Source organism: Mustelus asterias, chromosome 5 (genome assembly GCF_964213995.1).
Source record: "Mustelus asterias chromosome 5, sMusAst1.hap1.1, whole genome shotgun sequence".
Lineage (NCBI taxonomy): Eukaryota > Metazoa > Chordata > Chondrichthyes > Carcharhiniformes > Triakidae > Mustelus > Mustelus asterias.
In genome coordinates this window covers 6,509,301-6,533,184 of record NC_135805.1, presented here as the reverse complement: position 1 = coordinate 6,533,184, position 23,884 = coordinate 6,509,301, and the positions used below count along the sequence as shown (strand labels likewise).

General features: G+C 47.3%; 1 protein-coding gene across 1 annotated transcript in view; it reads right to left on the bottom strand.

The window, feature by feature from the left end:
- Positions 1-23,884, bottom strand: part of LOC144493944 (dynein axonemal heavy chain 8-like) — a 1,661,706-nt gene that overhangs the window by 1,562,211 nt on the left and 75,611 nt on the right. The window contains exons 7-10 of the mRNA XM_078213521.1: positions 22,569-22,745; positions 20,190-20,303; positions 3,310-3,417; positions 3,116-3,217 (exon numbers count right to left, since the gene is read on the bottom strand). Coding sequence (XP_078069647.1) covers positions 3,116-3,217; positions 3,310-3,417; positions 20,190-20,303; positions 22,569-22,745 — 501 coding nt within the window. The remainder of the gene's footprint in view (positions 1-3,115; positions 3,218-3,309; positions 3,418-20,189; positions 20,304-22,568; positions 22,746-23,884) is intronic.

Genomic DNA, 23,884 nt, shown 5'->3' with positions numbered 1-23,884 from the left:
TCCTGTCTGATACTACTCACTTAACCCCGACACACACACAGTCCAGACGGGTCTACGAGAGGGAAGATGATGGAGCAAGCACACGAGGCAGAGGTGCCACGAGCTATCTGTGTAGTAACGCAGGTCCAGTGCGCTAAAGGCTGTCCTCCTCGGCAGTCATGAAAAACCAAGCAGTTCTACCTGAGAAAGATTCACTTCGAACTGACTTTTTACTGCCTCTGAAAAGCTTCTCTTCAAAAAACGTGGCTGTCCCTCTTCTGCACACTCCCTCCTCAGCTCTGCAGCTGCTTCACTCCCTGGCGCCTTTTTTTTCTTCCCGCCCCCAGAGCAATCCCATTGGCCCAGCCCACATTACTCAACCAACAGCATCCCGTTGACAGCACCCGCCCGGCAAACAGGACACTGAAACCCACAAGGGACAAAGAACACTGGTAAACGTCTTCCCCACAGATTTTCCTCAGTCCCTTACAAATATAAATAAAGAAAAGCCTTCTCCCCCATGGAAACTGAACACCCCCCCCATGGACACGGAACACCCTCTTCCCCATGGACATGGGACAACCTCCATGGAGGTGATGGGGTGGTGATGGCTTAGTGGTTCTATTGCTGGACTATTAATCCAGAAACTCAGCTGATGCTCTGGGGACCTGGTTTTGAATCCCGCCACAGTTGATGGTGGAATCTGAATTCAACAAAAAAGTATCTGGAATTAAGAATCTACTGATGACAATGAAACCATTGCCAATTGTCAGAAAAATTCAGCTGGTTCACTAATGTCCTTTAGGCAAGGAAATCTGCCATCCTTACCTGGTCTGAACTACATGTGATTTCAGAGCCACAGCAATGTGGTTGACTCTCAACTGTCCTCCAAGGGCAACTAGAGGTGGGTAATAAATTCTGGCCTGCCAGAGGTGCCCATGTCTCACAAATATTTTTTTTTTAATGGGACACCCCATGAAACTCCCCACCCACCCCTACAGGTCCTCCCTAGCAGAAGCCTCATCTGGCATTTCTCCCTGGCACTTCCTCCTAGCTCTGCCATCACATCGGCAGGGAGAATTCCTAACGTGAGGGAATGAGTGGAGAAGCCTGGTAATGATATTTCGCTGTATGGTAATGGTGTTCCCATCATTTCATGGTGGGAATCCTATAACATCGTTGGTGGAGACTGAATGGAAGTCCTATCAATGTAAAAGCCATTTGGAGCCTCCCATTGGAATCACCGCCCCCACTGGCTTTCCCTCCCACCGAAAAGAGGTGGAAAATCCTTCCCCCATAGCTTTGAGATCTGATGGGATCAGTGGGTGCCAGACATGAATGTTGTAGGGTTTTGAATATAGTGTTAGGTCTGAAACAATCGCTGTAATCATACATCGTTGTGAGTCTTTCTTTTCTCTGAGAACTATTGACAAATATACAGTAAAAAGTACGAGCTAAGAGCTGTTTCTATTTTTGCTGATATGCATGGCTAAGTCCAACACAAGACTGGGTGCAGGTCTCTTACATCACTGTTCATGTACTCAGTCTCATATTAACCCTATATTTTCCAGACTCTTATCCTGAACCACCCCCAGGTCTTTATCCAATGTTTTGCTTTTCCTTTGCCCAAAACTTCCATAGAGTGGCAACCATAATCTGACTGCTACTCTGATCCTACTGGAACTGAAATCATTCCTTTCTCACCTGACCTCCTGACTCAGTTTGGGCAAGAACAGTGTAGTGCAGCAAATTCCCCAGGCCTTGTATCCAGCTAAGTCGGTGGTATGGAAGCCACACCTGCTTTTAAATGGCACTAGCTGCTTTCAAGCAGGTAGCTTTAAAGGTTCAGCCACTTTGAGAAGCCAGGGAGAAGTTATCGGCATATAAGCTAAGCACTTTTGCACTTCTGCAATGAAGGTTGGGTGGTCAGGAGTGGGTATTCGGTAGTCAGTGGGGTTGGGGGGTACCACTTGGTCAGTGAGGGGGGATGTCATGTGGTTAGGGGATGGTCAATGGGGGTGTCAGGTAGTCAGGGCGGTAATTGAAGGATTAAGCAGAATAGTCACAGGGAGGAGAGGCTTATCAAGGGGTGGGAGTGTAAAGGGGGAGTGGTAGGGTAGTCTGCATGGAAATGGGGAGCTAGTTTCTGGGATGGGGGATAGTCAGGGCTGTTTGAGGGGGTGTAGTTAGGGTGAGGACTTAGTTACGCTGGAGAATTGTGGGTTGGAGTAGTCAAGGGGTGAGGGAGTAGTCAGGGGAGTGTGGGGGTTGTCAGTGGGATAGTCAAGAGTTGGGGGTTAGTCAGTGGGGTGTAGTCAGAGGATTAGTCAGATTGGAGGATTGAGGGTTGGGAAAGTCAAGTCTGGGGTAGTGGTCAGAGTAGTTGAAGGTTGGGAGGGAAGTCAGGGAGGGTGTGCAAGTTAGTCCATTGGAGTAATTGGGCATTGGGGTAGTCAGGAGTGGGGAGTAGTCAGGAGATTAAAAGAGTAGTCGGACGGTGCAGAATAATCGGGATGGCGTAGTCGAGGTGGGTATCGGAGAGGGAAAATCAGAGTCCATAGTTATAAGATAGTCACATTTAAATTTATTTGAGAATTTAAGAGAAACTTCTGTTTAGAATTGCAGCAAGGACTCATTTAGATGACTAACACTGATGTGTTTGAGGGGAAGCTCGGCTTAAACATGAGGGCAAATCAAAGAGGGCGGCATGGTGGCACAGTGGTTAGCACTGCTGCCCCACAGCGCCAGGGACCCAGGTTTGATTCTTGGCTTGAGTCACTGTCTGTGTGGAGTTTGCACATTCTCCCTGTGTCTGCGTGGGTTTCCTCCGGGTGCTCCGGTTTTCTCCCACAGTCCAAAGATTTGCAGGTTAGATGAATTGGCCATGCTAAATTCTCCATCAGTGTACCCGAACAGGCGCCGGTGTGTGGCGACTGGGGGATTTTCAGTAACTTCATTGCAATGTTAATGTAAGACTACTTGTGACTAATAAATAAACTTTACTTTAAGGAAAGAAAATGAGGTTAGATAAGGAAGGATGGGATAGACTTGTGTAGACTATGAACACCAGTTGAATGAATGTTCTGTTTCAGTGTTGTAAATACTATGTAAAACTATGTAACATCGAAAGTTTTACCTCCATTTTATTAATAACAATTTCAGAATTCTGGTCCCACACACGAGCAGTACCATCTTCAGTGATATATTCTTTGCAGGCTGTAACCATTTGATTTGTGATCTAAAGTTGATAACACACAATATTACAGCAGAATTACCAATATGCAGATTGATTCTGAGAATGAATTTATAAAATCAAATTAAAATACCAACCTTAATAAAGAGAGAGGTCATCTGTTGCGAGGTGTTGTAGTGTTGAGACACATTGTGGATCATTTGAATTGTATTTATCAAATTTGGAACTCCTTTTGTCATAGTAACCTGGAATTTGAATTATTTAATAACTATGATACTAGAAAGATTGAAATATTTTTTAAAAATAAGGCATAGAATTAAAAGTTATAATAAGAGCAAAATACTATGGATCCTGGAATTTAAAGAATTATATTGTTATCCCATTGAGTGGACTTTTTTAAAAAATGGGAATAAAGTCAAGTCATAATGAGCATGATAGCCCTTGGCGTCACCATTAATGTTTTGAAGATGGGGCACTAACAATGTGAATCTTCCTATTTTGTGTTATTCATCAAGCTCATGTTTTCAGACCGACATCAAAAGAAGAAAATAATTTGCAACAACTGATCTATGAAAGGACACAAATAAATACAGAAACAGTACATGCAAAATGTGGAACCTAGACCACCACAGGGGTGCACCTGTGCCACCAATGTTACTTAGTCAGAAATGCCAACTGTGAGAATTTTCCACACAAACCAGCCTCTCATCCATTGACATTATGGACACTTCCCGCAGTCTCGGAAGGTTACGAACCTTGCAAGGGAGCTGGTGCCAGTGCTGGTCAGCACCTGTGTCCTGCAGAGGAGGACAGATGGTAAGGGAGTCTAGCAGGTGTGTTTGGTCGGTGGGAACTGGGGTGTGATGAGGAGAGAGGCTGCAATGGAGATGAGGAGACATGTGCATCAAGTGCAGGAAAAAGATGAATGACCTCTTCCGTTCAACCACTCCTCTCATTTCTCAACACTCACTCACTCGCACACCTATCATACACCTACTGAGAACTTACTCACTGCTGCCTAATGGGGCCCAAGCACTCACTCTCACACGTCTCCTCATCTCCACTGCAGCCTCTCTCCTCATCACATCCCAGTTCCCACCGACCAAACACACCTACTAGACCCCTTTACCATCTGATCCTGCACGCATCCTGTTTACACTTTTCCCAGCTGTCTCATTGCAGGAAAGTTGGCTCATATTAGAAGGGAGAGAGTACAGGCGTGTGGAGTAATGCCTGCGTTGAAAATATTAACTCCATTTGAATCGAGCCTTAGAGCTTGTGAGGGAAGAACAAGACCACTATTGAGTTTAGGGCGAGGTGGGTGCAAGACGAAAATGTGAAGACCCCACAACAAATTAATCTATCCTGTGAGCCACACATGAGTTGTTCTTTTCTATCTTCATACCCCTGCCATGCACTAATACCAACTTCCCTCCAATGCTGGCAAATCAGTCGAGCCCATCCTCCTGTAGGATATTGGAGACTGCTGAAAAGAGGTTTTCAGATGTTCCCATCAAAGAGGCATCACAGCTGTCACCCGCAACCTCAACCAGCGCAGAGAATAATTAATAAACAGGCTTCTGGGTTACTCATTGGTGAGTACTTCACTCCTGATGATCCACAGCAGGCGGAGGCACAGATGTCCCAGGGATACAGCACGAGGAGGACTGCTAGAGGCTAGGACACTGCTGAACTCCAGTCAGATGATGTGCCCTTTGGCTTGGTCATCCCTCAGCTGCTGGAGCAACAAAGGCAGAGTAACAAACATCAAGAAGGAATATCAGCTACATTTCTCAGATTGCATGGAATTCCATTGCCTTCTGTCCAAGATGGTGTTGGCACTCAAAGGCAACCAGACCAACAATGCAAGGGTGGCATCAGCAGTGAGGACCTTGGTGCAGGATATTCATTACATGGCAGAAGATGTCCACTCCATGGTTCAGACCATAAACGCCATGACACAGGGCATGAACTCCATGGTTCAGGGCAACAACTGAATGGCGCAAGCACTTGTGGGCATCCACGACTGCCAGCACTGGAGGACAGCAGGGCTTTTGGGTCTTACTCCAGCTTCCGGGGTGTTCTGGGAAGGGTTTTTTGGAGTGTTTTTTTTTAGCGCACGGGAGGTTTAAAAGCAGACCGCACTATTCAGCGGGCAGCGTTATCGCGGGCAGCGGAGTGAGCAGGGAGCAGAGTGAGAGCTGAAGGGCTTTGGCTCAACGGGCTTCGGCGTAAACAGGCAGAGGCAAGAGAGGTTCTGCTCTTCGTTCTTCCAGTAATTTAAAGAAAGGGGTAATGGTGAGTGGGAGGCCAGTTTGTTGCTGTCGGTGTCGGATGTGGGAGTTCATGGAGTCGTTAATAAAGAGAAGTTACAGGCAGCTTGTCACACCAGGGCCACGAAGACACGTAGGTCACGGTTAGGAAGGGTAAAGGTCACGTACCAGGGAGTACCCTGGTGGTTGTCCCTCTTAACAGTAAGGGATGGGTGACAGACAGGAGAGAGAAGGGGAGAGAGCAGTCAGTGATGGGATCCCCTGTGGTTGTCCCCCTCCAAAATAAGTATACCGTTTTGGATACTGTGGGGGGGGAATGACCCTCCAGGGGTAAGCCATGGTGACCAGGTCACTGGCACGGAATTGGGCTCTGTGGCTCAGAAGGGAAAGAGGGGGACGAGGAGAGCAATAGTAGTGGGGGATGCAACAGTTAGAGGCACAGAAAGGCGGTTCTGTGGGCGCAAATGAGGCTCCAGGATGGTAGTCTGCCCCCCTGGTGCCGGGGTCCTGGATGTCTCTGAGCGGGTAGGAAGCATCCTAAAAGGGGCGGGTAACCAGACAGACGACATTGTCCACATTGGTGCAAATGACGTAGGCAGAAAGAGCAGGGAGGTCCTGCGAGAGCAATTCAGGAAGTTGGGTAATAGGCTAAAAAGCAGGGCCTCGAGGGTAGCGATCTCTGGACTACTCCCAGTGCCACGTGCTAGTGAGGCTAGGAACAGGGAGACTGCACAGCTGAACGCGTGGCTAAAGGACTGGTGCAGGAGGGAGGGTTTCAAATTCGTTGATCACTGGGAAGTCTTCAAGAGAGGATGGCACCTGTACAAGAAGGACGGGTTACACCTAAACTGGATGGGCACGAATATCCGAGCTGGGAGTTTTGCTAGTATGGTTCGGGTGGGTTTAAACTAATGTGGCAGGGGGGTGGGGATCAGAACAATAGGTCAATAAGCATAGAGGCTGGGGACAAGGCTGGGGCCAAGACAAGGCTATCTAAGAGGAAGAGCGTTCTGGGGGAAGATGACCTCAGTGGGCCTGGAGGTCTGGAGTGCATCTGCTTCAATGTAAGGAGCATCACGGGCAAGACAGACAAGCTTAGAGCCTTAATGCTTGCGCGGAACTTGGATGTGGTTGCAGTGACGGAGACTTGGTTAAAAGGACAGGACTGGCAGCTGAATATTCCGGGGTATAAGTGTTTTAGGCGAGACAGAGAAGGGGCAAGGAGAGGTGGGGGAGTAGCAATGCTGGTTAGGGAGCATATTACAGCGGTACAGAGGGTGGACAATTTGGAAGGGTCAGGTAACGAGTCACTGTGGGTGGAGCTCAGAAACAGGAAGGGCGCAGTCACGATGCTGGGGGTTCTGGACAGGTGCAGAAAAAATAGGGTTGTTGTAGTGGGAGACTTTAATTTCCCTTGTATAGACTGGAAATTGCTCAGGGCTGGGGGCCTGGACGAGGAAGAATTTATAAAATGCGTACAGGAAGGTTCTTTGGAACAATATGTTGACAGTCCAACTAGAGAGGGGGCTATACTGGACCTAGTACTGGGGAATGAGCCTGGTCAGGTCATCAAAGTTTCAGTCGGGGAACATGTGGCAAATCGTGACCACAATTCTGTAAACTTTAGGATAGTAATGGAAAAAGATGAGTGCTGTCCTATGGGTAAGGTGCTAAATTGGGGGAAGGCTAACTACAGCCGGATTAGGCAGGATTTGGTGGCTGTTGATTGGGAGAGGCTGTTCGAGGGTAAATCCACATCTGGCATGTGGGAGTCGTTTAAGGAGCAGTTGATAGGACTGCAGGACAGGCATGTGCCTGTAAAGAGGAAGGATAGGAAAGGTAGGATTCGGGAGCCGTGGATAACGAGTGAAATTGTGGGTCTAATCAAAAAGAAAAAAGAGGCATACATGAGGTCCAGGCAGCTAAAAACAGATGGAGCTCTGGAGGAATACAGAGAAAGTAGAAAAGAACTCAAACAGGGAGTTTGAAGGGCAAAAAGGGTCACGAAATGTCCTTGGCAGACAGGATTAAGGAGAATCCCAAGGCATTTTATTCATACGTTAGGAACAAGAGGGTTGTTAGGGAAAGAATCAGACCTCTCAGGGACAAAGGAGGGGAATTATGCTCAGAACCAAAGGAAGTAGGAGAGATCCTAAACGAATACTTTGCATCAGTATTCACAAAGGAGATGGACATGTTGACTGGTATTGTCTCAGAGAGATGTGTTGACCCGTTCGAAAAAATCTCAATTACAAGGGAGGAAGTGTTAGGTTTTTTAGGAAACATTCAGACAGACAAATTCCCAGGGCCAGATGGCATCTATCCTAGACTCCTCAGGGAGGCAAGAGATGAAATTGCTGGGTCTCTAATAGAAACCTTTGTCTCTTCACTGGACACAGGTGAGGTCCCAGAGGATTGGAGGATAGCAAATGTGGTCCCGTTATTTAAGAAGGGTAGCAAGGCTAACCCAGATAATTATAGGCCAGTGAGCTTGACGTCCATGGTAGAGAAATTGTTGGAGAAGATTCTTAGAGATAGGATATATGCGCATTTAGAACTGAATAATCTCATTAGCGATAGACAGCATGGTTTTGTACGAGGGAGGTCATGCCTCACAAATTTGGTTGAGTTTTTTGAGGAGGTGACAGAAACGATTGACGAGGGAAGGGCCGTGGATGTCGTCTATATGGATTTTAGTAAAGCGTTTGACAAGGTCCCTCATGACAGGCTGGTGCAAAAGGTTAAATCGCACGGGATACAAGGTGAGCTAGCTAGATGGGTGGAGAACTGGCTTAGCCATAGATAGCCACGGATAACCTCACGATGCTCCACTTCTCCAGCTTCCACCCTAAACACGTTAAAGAAGCCATCCCCTACGGACAAGCCCTCCGTATACACAGGATCTGCTCGGATGAGGAGGATCGCAACAGACACCTCCAGACGCTGAAAGATGCCCTCATAAGAACAGGATATAGCACTCGACTCATTGATCAACAGTTCCAACGCGCCACAGCGAAAAACCGCACCGATCTCCTCAGAAGACAAACACGGGACACAGTGGACAGAGTACCCTTTGTCGTCCAGTACTTCCCCGGAGCAGAGAAGCTACAGCATCTCCTCCGGAGCCTTCAACGTGTCATTGATGAAGACGAACATCTTGCCAAGGCCATCCCCACACCCCCACTTCTTGCCTTCAAACAACCGCACAACCTCAAACAGACCATTGTCCGCAGCAAACTACCCAGCCTTCAGGAGAACAGTGACGACACCACACAACCCTGCCACAGCAACCTCTGCAAGACGTGCCGGATCATCGACACAGATGCCATCATCTCACGTGAGAACACCATCCACCAGGTACACGGTACATACTCTTGCAACTCGGCCAACGTTGTCTACCTGATACGCTGCAGGAAAGGATGTCCCGAGGCATGGTACATTGGGGAAACTATGCAGACGCTGCGACAACGGATGAATGAACACCGCTCGACAATCACCAGGGAAGACTGTTCTCTTCCTGTTGGGGAGCACTTCAGCGGTCACGGGCATTCGGCCTCTGATATTCGGGTAAGTGTTCTCCAAGGCAGCCTTCGCGACACACGACGGCGCAGAGTCGCTGAGCAGAAACTGATAGCCAGGTTCCGCACACACGAGGACGGCCTCAACCGGGATATTGGGTTCATGTCACACTATTTGTAACCCCCACAGTTGCCTGGACCTGCAGAGTTTCACTGGCTGTCTTGTCTGGAGACAATACACATCTTTTTAGCCTGTCTTGATGCTCTCTCCACTCACGTTGTTTTGTTTCTTAAAGACTTGATTAGTTGTAAGTATTCGCATTCCAACCATTATTCATGTAAATTGAGTTTGTGTCTTTATCTGCCCTGTTTGTGAACAGGATTCCCACTCACCTGAAGAAGGGGCTTGGAGCACCGAAAGCTTGTGTGGCTTTTGCTACCAGATAAACCTGTTGGACTTTAACCTGGTGTTGTTAAACTTCTTACTGTGTTTCGCCATAGAAGACAGAGGGTAACAGTGGAGGGGTCTTTTTCCGGTTGGAGGTCTGTGACTAGTGGTGTCCCGCAGGGCTCTGTACTGGGCCCTCTGCTGTTTGTGATATATATAAATGATTTGGAGGAAGATGTAGCTGGTGTGATTAGTAAGTTTGCGGACGACACAAAGATTGCTGGAGTTGCGGATAGTGATGAACATTGTCAAAAAATACAGCAGGATATAGATAGGCTGGAACATTGGGCAGAGAAATGGCAGATGGAATTTAATCCAGATAAATCCAGGGAATCGTGATGAGGTGACTGAGAGCGAGGAGGTTAGCCCGCAAATAGAGAAGGATTGTACACAGTGTAAGAGGGAGAATAGACGGGTGGTGGAGAAGGGGAGAGCTCAGACCAAAGGTTTGAGATACGTCTATTTTAACGCCAGGAGTGTAGTGAATAAAGTGGGTGAGCTTAGAGTGTGGATCGATGCTTGGAAGTGTGATGTGGTGGCCATTACGGAGACTTGGGGACAGGGACAGGACTGGATACTTCAGGTGCCGGGTTTCAGATGTTTCAGAAAGGACAGAGAGGGAGGCAAAAGAGGGGGGGGAGTGGCACTGCTGATCAGGGATAGTGTCACAGCTGTAGAGAAGGTGGAAGCCATGGAGGGATTGTCTACGTAGTTTCTGTGGGTGGAAGTTCGGAGCGGGAAGGGGTCGATAACTTTGTTGGCTGTTTTCTACAGGCCGCCCAATAGTAACAGGGATGTTGAGGAGCAGATAGGGAAACAGATCCTGGAGAGATGTAGTAATAACAGGGTTGTCATGATGGGAGACTTTAATTTCCCAAACATCGATTGGAATATCCCTAGGGTAAGGGATTTGGATGGGGAGGAGTTTCTTAGGTGTGTTCAGGAGGGTTTCCTGACACAGCATGTGGATAAGCCTACAAGAGGAGAGCCTGTACTCGATCTGGTACTGGCTAATGAGCCTGGACAGGTGTCGGATCTCTCAGTGGGGGAGCATCTTGGGGATAGTGATCATAACTCTATCTCCTTTACGCTAGCGTTGGAAAGAGATAGGATCAGGCAAGCGAGGAAAGTGTTTATCTGGAGTAAGGGGAAATATGAAGCCATCAGGCAGGAGATTAGAGGCGTAAATTGGAAGGAGGTATTCTCGAGGAAAAGTGCCGAAGTAAGGTGGCAGATTTTCAAGGAATGTTTGTCTGGAGTTCTGCATGAGACAGGGAGGTTTTGGTAGGTTACGGAACCGTGGTGCACGAAAGCTGTGCTGAACTGAGTCAAAAAGAAAAGGAAAGTGTACAAAAGGTTCAGAGAGCTAGACGATGATAGGGATCTAGATGAGTATACGGCTTGTAGGAAGGGACTTAAGAAAGAAATTAGAAGAGCCAGAAGGGGTCACGAGAAGGCCTTGGCAGGTAAGATTAAGGAGAACCCTAAGGCGTTCTATAAATATGTGAAGAGTAAAAGGATGAGATGTGAAGGAATAGGACCGATAAAATGTGAAGGTGAGAAAGTCTGTATAGAACCGGAAGAAATAGCAGAGGTGCTGAATGAATATTTTACCTTGGTATTCACGGTGGAAAAAGACCTGGGTGGTTGTACTACAGGATTGAGGTGGACTGAAAAGATTGAGTATGTGGACATCAAAAAAGAGGATGTGTTGGAAATTTTGAACAGCATCAAGATAGATAAGTCGCCGGGACCGGATGGGATGTACCCCAGGTTACTGTGGGAGGCGAGGGAAGAGCTTGCAGAGCCTCTGGCGATGATCTTTGTGTCGTCGACGGAGACGGGAGAGGTTCCAGAGGATTGGAGGATTGCGGATGTGGTTCCTATATTCAAGAAAGGGAATAGGGATCGCCCAGGAAATTACCGACCGGTGAGTCTAACATAGAACATCGAACATAGAACATTACAGCACAGTACAGGCCCTTCGGCCCTCGATGTAAGTTGATGGAGAAGATCCTGAGGGACAGGATTTATGAACATTTAGAGAAGTTTAGTATGCGCAAAAGTAGTCAGCACAACTTTGTCAAAGGCAAATCGTGCCTTACGAGCCTGGTGGAGTTCTTTGAAAATGTGACTAAACACGTTGACGAAGGAAAAGCGGTAGATGTGGTTTACATGGACTTCAGCAAGACGTTCGATAAGGTCCCCCATGCAAGACTTCTCGACAAAGTGAGAGGGCATGGGATCCAAGGGGGTGTTGCCTTGTGGATCCAGAACTGGCTTGCCTGCAGAAGGCAGACAGTGGTTGTAGATGGGTCTTTTTCTGAATGGAGGTCGGTCACCAGTGGAGTGCCCCAGGGATCTGTTCTGGGACCTTGCTGTTTGTCATTTTCATAAATGACCTGGATGAGGAAGTGGAGGGATGGGTTGGTAAGTTTGTCGACGACACGGAGGTTGGTGGTGTTGTGGATAGTTTGGAGGGATGTCAGAAGCTGCAGCGTGACATAGATAGGATGCAAGACTGGGCGGAGAAGTGGCAGATGGACTTCAACCCGGATAAATGTGTCGTGGTCCATTTTGGCAGGTCAAATGGGATGAAGGAGTATAATATCAAGGATAAGACTCTTAGCAGTGTAGAGGATCAGAAGGACCTTGGGGTCCGGGTCCATCGGACTTTTAAATCGGCCTCGCAGGTAGAGGAGGTGGTTAAGAAGGCGTATGGTGCGCTGGCCTTCATCAATCGAGGGATTGAGTTTAGGAGTCAGGAGATAATGATGCAGCTTTATAAGACCCTCGTCAGACCCCACTCAGAGTACTGTGCTCAGTTCTGGTCGCCTCATTACAGGAGGGATGTGGAAATTATTGAAAGGGTGCAGAGAAGATTTACAAGGATGTTGCCTGGATTGGTTGGCATGCCTTATGAAGATAGGTTGAGGGAGCTCGGTCTTTTCTCCTTGTAGAGACGAAGGATGAGAGGTGACCTGATAGAGGTGTACAAGATGTTGAGAGGTATAGATCGGGTGGATTCTCGGAGGCTTTTTCCCAGGGCTGAAATGGCTGCTACGAGAGGACACAGGTTTAAGGTGCTGGGGAGTAGGTACAGAGGAGATGTCAGGGGTAAGTTTTTCACTCAGAGGGTGGTGGGTGAGTGGAATCGGCTGCCGTCAGTGGTGGTGGAGGCAAACTCGATAGGGTCTTTTAAGAGACTTCTGGATGAGTACATGGAACTTAATAGGATTGAGGGTTATAGGTAAGCCTATATATAAGCCTAGGTAGGTAGGGACATGGCCGGTGCAACATGTGGGCCGAAGGGCCTGTTTGTGCTGTATTTTTCTATGTTCTATGTTCTAAATGCGAAGTGATGCATTTCGGTAGATCGAATGTAAGGGGGAGCGATACAATAAATGGCAGAACCATCAGGAGTATCGACACACAGAGGGACCTGGGTGTACAAGTCCACAGATCCTTAAAGGTGGCAGCACAGGTGGAGAGGGTGGTGAAGAAGGCATATGGCATGCTTGCCTTTATTGGACGGGGCATAGAATATAAAAGTTGGCATATGATGTTGCAGCTGTATAGAACGATGGTTAGGCCACATTTGGAATACTGCGTCCAGTTCTGGTCGCCACACTACCAGAAGGACGTGGAGACTTTGGAGAGAGTACAGAAAAGGTTTACCAGGATGTTGCCTGGTATGGAGGGTCTTAGCGATGAGGAGAGATTGGGTAAACTGGGGTTGTTCTCCCTGGAAAGACGGAGGATGAGTGGCGACCTAATAGAGGTGTATAAAATTATGAAGGGCATAGATAGGGTGAACAGTGGGAAGCTTTTTCCCAGGTCAGAGGTGACGAACACAAGGGGTCACAGGTTCAAGGTGAGGGGAGCAAGGTTCAACACAGATGTCAGGGGGACGTATTTTACACAGAGGGTGGTGGGGGCCTGGAATGCACTGCCAAGCAAGGTGATTGAGGCGGACGCGCTGGGATCGTTTAAGACTTATCTAGATAGCCACATGAACAGACTGGGAATAGAGGGATACAAACGAATGGTCTAGTTGGGCACATGAGCGGTGCAGGCTTGGAGGGCCGAAGGGCCTGTTCCTGTGCTGGTCTTGTTCTTTGTTCTTTGTTCCCCTGCATCCCATGGAAGAACCCAGGGGTCATCAAACAACCATTGGGAGGAGGATCAGTTGCTGTATAACCTGGGGCTTTCCACCCAGGAGACCCTGGGGGTGTCCAGCCTACCTGACTCCCTTCTTCCTGTGATTAACATAGCTCCAGTATCCAGGCCCATGAGAATGGCACCAACACACCTCTGCTGCCCGTAGGCAGGCCGAGTCCTTATAGGCCTTCCTCAGGACATATGTCAAGGTAATTTGATGCAAGAGGGTATGGCAGACAGCAAGCCATCTCCACCTTTGCTATGAACTCTGGGGAAACACCAAGATGTAGCGGTACAATTAAGAAGGTGAAGAAAATAGACTATCACAGTGTGGGCATGGGTGCAGTTAGGCACATTTACATCTTGAGCACTTAGGTTAGTGTGTGAACACCTATGTTATGTATTAAAAATCGCATATTGTCCTCATTGTGCCTCCTTGCTCTAATTTGATTGTTGCATGTCCTGCCATCTGTCACATAAAGTCTGGATGCTCACCAGTGGCACCATTTCCATTTCCTGTCTGCGAGGTTGTCAGCTGATTGGTTGGCATTCCCTCAAACTGACAAAGTACAGTGATGTAACAAGGAGTGCACAAGGAGCTCTTGTGATCTCGCCACAAGTTACCCAGCAGCTATGTCTTTGTGAGAGCTGTTCTTCTGGCACCTGTGAAACAGATCCGCATCCTAACTAAGGAGGCGATTGCATCAGCAGAGATGGGTCTGTCGTGTATCATTGCCCTGAAATTACCATGGTCAATGAGAGCTCATGAGCTGTCTTAGCCAGGCAGGAGTCAGACATTCACAGTAGATCTTTGAGGAGCAATGCTTTGTCCTCACTACAAGTTATCATCAACCCTCTACACTGTATGAACCATGGGCAGGAGCAATATCAGGGCTGCAATCATGCTGTCCCACCTACCATGATGTGACCTCAGTGACCTCCTCGTGAGAAGCTGTCAGGGCATCCTGAGCTCTCCTCCCCATTTGTGTCCTCACTATCACCTGACCAACTTCTTCTGCTTCCTCCAATGCCTTTCTTGATGTCCTTCTCATCAGAGGAGGTGTGTTGCACTTCCTTCTCCTCCTCTGACAACTCCTCACCACATTGCAGCACAAGGTTGGTGGAAGGCACAACACACCACAACGATGCGCAAAATTGCTGTGACTGTACTGGATGACTCCATCTGACAAGTCCAGGCACTAAAAACACATCTTCAGGATGCTGGTCATCTGCTCTACCAATGCACGAGTTGCAGCAGGAGCCGTGTTGTAACGGGTCCCTGCTGCACTCCATGGACTCCACACAGACACCACCAGCCATGTACTAGGAGTTACCCTTTGTCCCAAGGAGCCAACCTTGTAGCCACTGAGCTCCCTCAAATACCTCCGGTATCTGAGAGCGGCCTAGGCTACTGATGTCATGGACGTTCCCCAGGAACTTGGCACACACGTGCAGGATGCATGGTAGCAGACAATTGGACATTAGGGAGTGGTAGCTCTCGTGGTTCATGATGCCATGGAGCACAGAGAATCACATGCATGCACCCTGGATTTGTTCAAAGCAACTATGCAGGTGAACCCCATGACTCTGGTATCCTAGCTCCCCTGGTTCTGGTGAAAATTACATGCAGATTCCTGGGAGATGCCAGAAAGGTCACCAGTGTCGCCCTGCATGGAGTCACTAAGATAGATAATTAAGGCGGCTGTGAGCTTTCAGGTGACAGGCAACGGATGACCTCCTCGGCATGGGGCGCCGCCTCATGCAGAACTTGGCAGAGATGTGTGACAGTGTCCCTGGACATCCAGACTCTCCTCTTGCATTGGTTGTCACTCATCTTCAAGTATGTCATCCGCCATCGGTAAACTCTTGCCCGGTAATATACCGACCAAGCGACCACTCTCTGTGATCCAGCCTCTGGCAATTGAGCAGGCCCTGCCACCACTTCCTTCTGGGGGATCCTGTCCTGTTTCCGTGCAATCACACTTTGACACGGGCATTGTGGGCATCGTCTCTCTCTCTCTCTCTCCTACATCATGGCTAGCAGGATAACCGTCTAATCATCAGACTCCATATTTGTATCTGTGACATAACTGAAAGTGGAGAAAGAGAATGAGTGACCATTAATGAATCAATCTCACCACAGTAGATGGTTAAATTTCAATTTGTAAACTGAAATAAACATCCTGTGGCCTCATAGTATGGTCACTGAACTGGTAATCCACAAATGTAGGGCAATGCTCTGGGGCTCCTGCTTGAATCCCACCATGGTAGATGGTTAAATTTGTACTCAATAAAATCCAGAGGTAAGCTCATTGATGCCATATTAAAGTTAACAGGATCGGATAACAGCAGTGGCAGACCCTATTCCCCAATGTTGCACCTCCCATCAGTCTTGTATTGTGGATATCCACACAGCGCAACTCCCAGTGTTCCTGACCCACTGCCAGGGCCCCTCAAGATTTCACAGATCTTCCCCTATTGATCCAACCTCAGGTTGGATGAGATCTGTTAGTTGCTTTGTTGCCCTCTCACTGAAAGTGTCCTTGGCCCCTTATGGGACCAGGCCATTAGCCCTCTCAATGCCATGCCAAATGCAGCTGCCACAATATCACCTGCCACACTCACCCCTGCCTGGGAACATGGCCTTCACCCCCTGTGCTGCCCCTCCAGCCCCCCAGGCTACAGCAAACCCCCAGGGTCAAAATTTCCTCTCAAGCCTCCACTCAAACCCCAAAAAGGGAGCCGGAGCCCCACTGTGGGGTTAGCCTCTCAGGTCCACACTCAGCTCCCTCAGGGCTTACACTCAACACTTCCTCCCCTCCCCCACCTCACCAACCCCCATGACTTCCGAGCACCCCTCCCAAACCCATGTGCAACCTCTTCCAGACCCACAACCCTCTTACTTAGGTTCCCCTCTCACTCCTGGCTGTCCGGTGCCCTCTCTCCCATGGACTCCCTGGTAGGTAGCAGTAATCCATACATTCACCTCCAAACACCCCTCAGAGATAAGGTCTTAGAAATCTTAGAAACCCTACAGCACAGAAAGAGGCCATTCGGCCCATCGAGTCCGCACCGACCACAATCCCACCCAGGCCCTACACCCATATCCCTACATATTTACCCACTAATCCCTCTAACCTACGCATCCCAGGACACTAAGGGCAATTTTAGCATGGCCAATCAACCTAACCCACACATCTTTGGACTGTGGGAGGAAACCGGAGCACCCGGAGGAAACCCATGCAGACACGAGGAGAATGTGCAAACTCCACACAGACAGTGACCTGAGCCGGGAATCGAACCCAGATCCCTGGAGCTGTGAAGCAGCAGTGCTAACCACTGTGCTACCGTGACACCCTACCTGGGTCACCAGGTAGGGTGTCACGGATGGAGTTTAATCCGGATAAATGCGAAGTGATGCATTTTGGAAGAAATAATGTAGGGAGGAGTTATACAATAAATGGCAGAGTCATCAGGAGTATAGAAACACAGAGGGACCCAGGTGTGCAAGTCCACAAATCCTTGAAGGTGGCAACACAGGTGGAGAAGGAAGTGAAGAAGGCATATGGTATGCTTGCCTTTATAGGACGGGGTATAGAGTATAAAAGCTGGAGTCTGATGATGCAGCTGTATAGAACGCTGGTTCGGGCACATTTGGAGTACTGCGTCCAGTTCTGGTCGCCACACTACCAGAAGGACGTGGAGGCGTTAGAGAGAGTGCAGAGAAGGTTTACCAGGATGTTGCCTGGTATGGAGGGTCTTAGCTATGAGGAGAGATTGGGTAAACTGGGGTTGTTCTCCCTGGAAAGACGGAGAATGAGGGGAGATCTAATAGAGGTGTACAAGATTATGAAGGGGATAGATAGGGTGAACAGTGGGAAGCTTTTTCCCAGGTCGGAGGTGACAATCACGAGGGGTCACGGGCTCAAGGTGAGAGGGGCGAAGTATAACTCAGATATCAGAGGGATGTTTTTTACACAGAGGGTGGTGGGGGCCTGGAATGCGCTGCCAAGTAGGGTGGTGGAGGCAGGCACGCTGACATCGTTTAAGACTTACCTGGATAGTCACATGAGCAGCCTGGGAATGGAGGGATACAAACGATTGGTCTAGTTGGACCAAGGAGCGGCACAGGCTTGGAGGGCCAAAGGGCCTGTTTCCTGTGCTGTACTGTTCTTTGTTCTTTGTTATAAAGCAGCTGTAAACTACAATAGCCTGTGAGGCTCAAATATGCAATCGGAGGGAAAAAACAGTGGGAATGTCAGCTAATGTGATGTTAATGTCCTTCCTGAGCAGAAATCTCATGATGTCACTGATAGGGGAAAATACGAAATTGCAATCTTGCCGGTGAGAATCTCAGTTTCTTGAGTATTGCAATGTCTGACACTCATGTCGCCATTTGCACTTCATAGAATCATAGAATCCCTACAGTGCAGAAGGAGGCCATTCGACCCATCAAGTCTGCACCGACCACAGGCCTATTCCCGTAACCTCACAAATTTACCCTGCTAATCCCCCTGATACTCGAGTCAATTTAACATGGCCAATCAACCTAACCCGCACATCTTTGGACTGTGGGAGGAAACCGGAGCACCCGTAGGAAACCCACATAGACACGGGAAGAATGTGCAAACTCCACACAAGCAGTGATCCGAGGCCGGAATTGAACTCAGGTCCCTGGCGCTGTGAGGCAGCAATGCCACTGTGGCCACAATAACCACTGTGCCACCGTGCCGCCACTAAGAAATCGAACAAGGGTTCGTCCGGGATGTGGCAAAGGAGGGTACAAAATCCTACCCTATCTCGGATTTAAATAATGGGATAATGATGCAGCTACATAAGACCCTCGTCAGACCCCACTTGGAGTACTGTGCTCAGTTCTGGTCGCCTCATTACAGGAAGGATGTGGAAAAGATTGAAAGGGTGCAGAGGAGATTTACAAGGAAGTTGTCTGGATTGAGTGGCATGCCTTATGAGGATAGGCTGAGGGAGCTCGGTCTTTTCTCCTTGGAGAGACGTAGGATGAGAGGAGACCTGATAGAGGTATATAAGATGTTGAGAGGCATAGATCGGGTGGACTCTCAGAGGCTGTTTCCCAGGGTGGAAATGGCTGCTACGAGAGGACACAGGTTTAAGGTGCTGGGGGGTAGGTACAGGGGAAATGTTAGGGGGACGTTTTTCACCCAGAGGGTGGTGGGCGAGTGGAATCGGCTGCCATCAGTGGTGGTGGAGGCAAACTCAATAGGGTCTTTTAAGAGACTCCTGGATGAGTACATGGGACTTAATAGGATGGAGGGTTATAGGTAGGCCTGGAAGGTAGGGATATGTTCGGCACAACTTGTGGCTGTAGTTTTTCTCTGTTTCTAAATCACTTCCTTGCACTGAGTGATGCTGATGGAGAGGGATTACTTTTGGCTATGTTACCATAGCTTCCCAAAAGAGGAAAAGAGGTTGATCAGGATGGAGCAAAGCATGCAGCATTTAGATAATAAATTAAATATTATGAAAGAAGTTCAAATAAATTCTTAAATATTATAGCACACTATTTTGAGAATAAAAGGGAGAAAGCCCATTCCCTTCACAGGTCATGTATTGCTCGATCTTTGAGGAGCCTTTAGGATTTTTTTCTCTCAGAGGATTGTACAACTTTGGAACTCTGCCTTAGAAGGTTGTGAAGGCAGGATCACTGAATATTTTTAAGGCAGAGGTACATGGGCTAAATGGCCTTCTGTGCTATAACCATTCCAAGATTCTTGGAACAACACTCAAAAACAGACGAGGCAAAGTTCAAGTATCATATTCTAAATTTATGTGCCATATTTTATGCGTTGCCTGTCAATTAGTTCGAAGGCAGGATGCTCATAAAATTCAATGTGCAGCTTCGCTCTCCCTCATCTACCTGCCTGCCCCCAACCTGCATGAACCTTTTACACATGGCAGTGACATCAGGCAGCCCACATGCTATTGGGCCTATTGAAACCCTGAAATGGTCAATTAATGGTCACTTGAAGACCACATCACATCCCGCAGCATTATTTTAGCTGAGACAAAGGGAATCCCATGTCATATGGCAGCTCGAGTGGTGTCAGGAAAGGGACAGTGGGAATCTTCTTTGTGGATAGCCAATGCCCATCGGAGGCATTCCCCACCACTCCCTCAACCTAGATCACAATTCCCCATTTACCCTCCACTCCAACAACTCAAACCAGTCTTTCATCCCCTCACCCTCTAAACTGGAGCTTGTCAACCTGACCCTTACAAATCCCCTCCCATTCCAGCTGCCGATTGGCCAACAGTTCTCTGAGGTATGACTTCCTTTCTCCAAGGGACAGAACTCCTACCTCCGGTATATTGACAGGCAATTGACATTAAATCACAGGAACAGGGACCATTACATCCCATAAAATCCAGCTTATTAATGAGATATGGTCAAGACAGAAACCAAACCAAAAGTCATAAATTTCAATCTGGAGACTTTTGTGCACTCAAAATTATAGCTTCAAAATCTGGATGCAGCTTAAATCAGGTGCCAAGAACCCCACTAACCCCACTAAAGATCTGCATCACCGTAAAATTTTCTCGACTATTTTTGATGCTAAGTGTTCTTTCAAAAAAATTACCGGATCAGAATTGTAGAGTGGCTGACAGACTTTCTCCAATGCCTGCAGGAACTTCACATTGTCCTTTGCTTCATTGGCTGCATCAGTGATTTGAGAATCCAACTGTAGCCACATCTAGAAAAAAAACAGGTAAAACATTTCAGCCTGTTGATAAACTTTGGACTGACTTCTGGAGTGAGACACATCTGGATCTGCAATCTCATGAACATGTGGACCTGGTTCCATAAGAACATAAGAAATAGGAGCAGGAGTAGGCCATCTAGCCCCTCGAGCTTGCCCCGCCATTCAATAAAATCATGGCTGATCTGAAGTGGATCAGTTCCACTTACCCGCCTGATCCCTATAACCCCTAATTCCCTTACCGATCAGGAATCCATCTATCCGTGATTTAAACATATTCAACGAGGTAGCCTCCACCACTTCAGTGGGCAGAGAATTCCAGAGATTCACCACCCCCTGCTACGTTAAATACTCAACAACAGCACTAGCAAACTACCCAAGAGCATTTGGTCCTGGCTGTTTGGAGGCGCAACCCATCCGATCTCTACAAGACCCATTTCCCCCAGAACTGGCCCCAATACCCCAGTACTCTAAAAGCTTCCTTCCTGCAACACTTTTCCAGGAATGCATTCATTTAAACTGTGCTCTTATTGCTATACTTACAAATGTGTGTCACTTGGAGCAATCCAGAGATTACTGCCTTTCAAGTCTTGCTTTGGAATCTCTTTCATCGCTCTTTAAATTCTGCCTGGGACCTCATACCTCTTTCTGCTTATGTTTTTGATACCTTTGACTGTTTTCCCCTTTAGAAGTGCTCTACTGCCACACAGCAACGTTGTTGACCCTGGTACCAAGGAAACAACATACCATTCCAGAGTCACATCAGCAGTTTCAGAAACGCCTTTATGCTCCCTTAAATATCAAACCACTGATCACTAATTCTTTCCCAATCTGCATCCTGTACCCGGTCGCAACAGCAGAGAACTGAATCCGTTCTCCTGTGGAAGATTGTTTTTAAATTCAGGAATTGCTACTTTGTATTGCAAAGTATACGAGCTTCTTGTCTTTCCATGAGCATCGTTTCACTAGAATGTTCATCAGTTCTGTCTATAGTATCTAATTCTTATATGAAAGAGTACAGATTGTTACAATGCTTAGATTTTTTTAAAGTTCGTTCTTGGGATGTTGGCATCACTGGATAGGCCAGCATTTATTACCCCAGAGAAGTTGGTGTGATGCCTTCTTGAACTACTGCAGTCCATGTTATGTAGATACACCCACACCGCTCTGACCCGGCACCAATGAGAAAAAATGAAATCGTTTTAAGTCAGGATACTATGTGGTTTGGAGAGGAACTTGAAGATTGCAGCATTGCCATGAATCTCCTTCTAGGTGGAAGTAAGTACAGGTTGGAAGGTGTTGTTGAAGGAGCCTTGCTGCAGTGCATTTTGTACATGGTTTGCACTGCTGTCATTTTGCGTCAGTGATGGAGGGACTAAATGTTGAAGGTGGTGGACGGGGTGCCAATCAAGCAGATTGCTTTATCCTGGATGGTGTCAACCTTCTTGAGTATTGTTGGAGCTGCACTCATCCAGATAAGTGGAGAGTATTCCATCAACACCTGACTTGTGCCTTGAAGATGGTGGGTGGGCTTCGGGGAGTCAGATGGTGAGCTACTCGCTGTGGAATTCCAGCCTCTGACTTAGAAACCCTACAGTGCAGAAGGAGGCCATTCGGCCCATCGAGTCTGCACCGACCACAATCCCACCCAGGCCCTACCCCCACATATTTTACCCGCTAATCCCTCTAACCTATGCATCCCAGGACTCTAAGGGACAATTTTTAACCTGGCCAATCAACCTAACCCGCACATCTTTGGACTGTGGGAGGAAACCGGAGCACCCGGAGGAAACCCACGCAGACACGAGGAGAATGTGCAAACTCCACACAGACAGTGACCTGAGCCGGGAATCGAACCCGGGACCCTGGAGCTGTGAAACAGCAGTGCTAACCACTGTGCTACCGTGCCGCCCTTGTTGTTGCCACAGTATTTAGATGGCTAATTCAGTTCAAGTTATGTTAAATAGTAACATCCCCAAATAGTGGGGGATTCAGTGATGGTAATACCATTGAATACAATCTTTAGGTTACAATGCTGTATAAATGATATGAGTAAATGCAAATCAGGATCAATTTATAGGAATGAGTGATGCCTCTGAATGTGAAGGTATCTATGCAGACCCTGAATTTATAACATTTATAACAGCCTGATGTACTGTTCCCATCACAAAAACTCTTTGTTAATTATAATACTAAGTGTGGATAAAATATTGACAAAACTGCAAATTATCTTCATACTTACATTCTCAGTAATCTTACCTTTAACATTTTTGAGTGACATGTGTTTAACACATTGATCACTGCCTTGCAATGTTGTCCCTTAAGCTGTTCTATGATGGAATTAAACTTAGCAGACATGCATTTCCAGTGTTCAAGTTCAGTGAGTGGACCTGAATCTTCAGCCTCTTTTCTCACTTGATTACTTTGTGCAAGCACCTGTATATTAAAATTACACGAAAGTTCAAGAAAGCATCTCTACATAGGAACATAAGAATGAGGAGCAACATACTCTCCCGAACATCCCGGACATACTCTCTTCCACCTTCTTCCTTCGCGAAAAAGATACAAAAGTCTGAAGTCACGTACCAACCGACTCAAGAACAGCTTCTTCCCTGATGCCATCAGACTTTTGAATGGACCTACCTCGCATTAAATTGCTCTTTCTCTACACTCTGCACTCTCTCCTTCTCTATGAATGGTATGCTTTGTCTGTATAGCATGCATGAAACAATACTTTTTACTGTATACTAATACATATGATAATAATAAATCAAATCAAATCAAATCAGCAGCCTGTGCATCAAGTCTGCAACACCATTCAAAATGATCAGGACTGATCTCTGGCCTCAACTCCACTTTCCTGACTGTTCCACATATCATTTGATTCACTAAGTTACCAAAACTCTGCGATTTTCAACATAAAATATATTCAAAGATGGAGTATCCACAACCCTATGGGGTAGAAAATTCCAAAGATACACAATCCCTTTCTAAAATTGGAGATCAAAACAGCTCACAATAATCCAGGTGTAGTCTCACTAAAACCCTGTACAACTGTAGCAAGATTTCTACATTTGGGTACACCAATCGACTTGCAGCAAAGACCAGTATGTCATTGCATTCAAATTGCTTGTTGCATTTTCATGCTAACTTTCTCCCTTCCTTGTATGGACACACGCAAGTCCCTTTGAACAACATTACAAGTGTCTCACCTTTTAAAAGTATTCTGCTGTTTGAAATTTGAAACTTGATATGACGGTTATGCTTTAAACAGACTCATTATTTCAAAATAAGGCAGAAGGTCCTGCTCTGGGAGATGGTGAACAAAAACAAAGACATGGGACCTGGTTGTCATGGGAGCAGGGGCCCAGATCAATATGTATTGAAAGTGAAGTGCAGATTTTAACATCTAGACGCAAAAGCGGAAGCAACTGACCTTGCTATGCCACTCACATATTCTCAGAGTTAGTCAGATGAAGAGATTTGAGGCAAGATGACTGAACATAGGTGCTTCCAGGCAAGCAGAAGAAAAGGACTGCATTTGTGTTAACCACTAGCAGGACATTGGTCAGGAT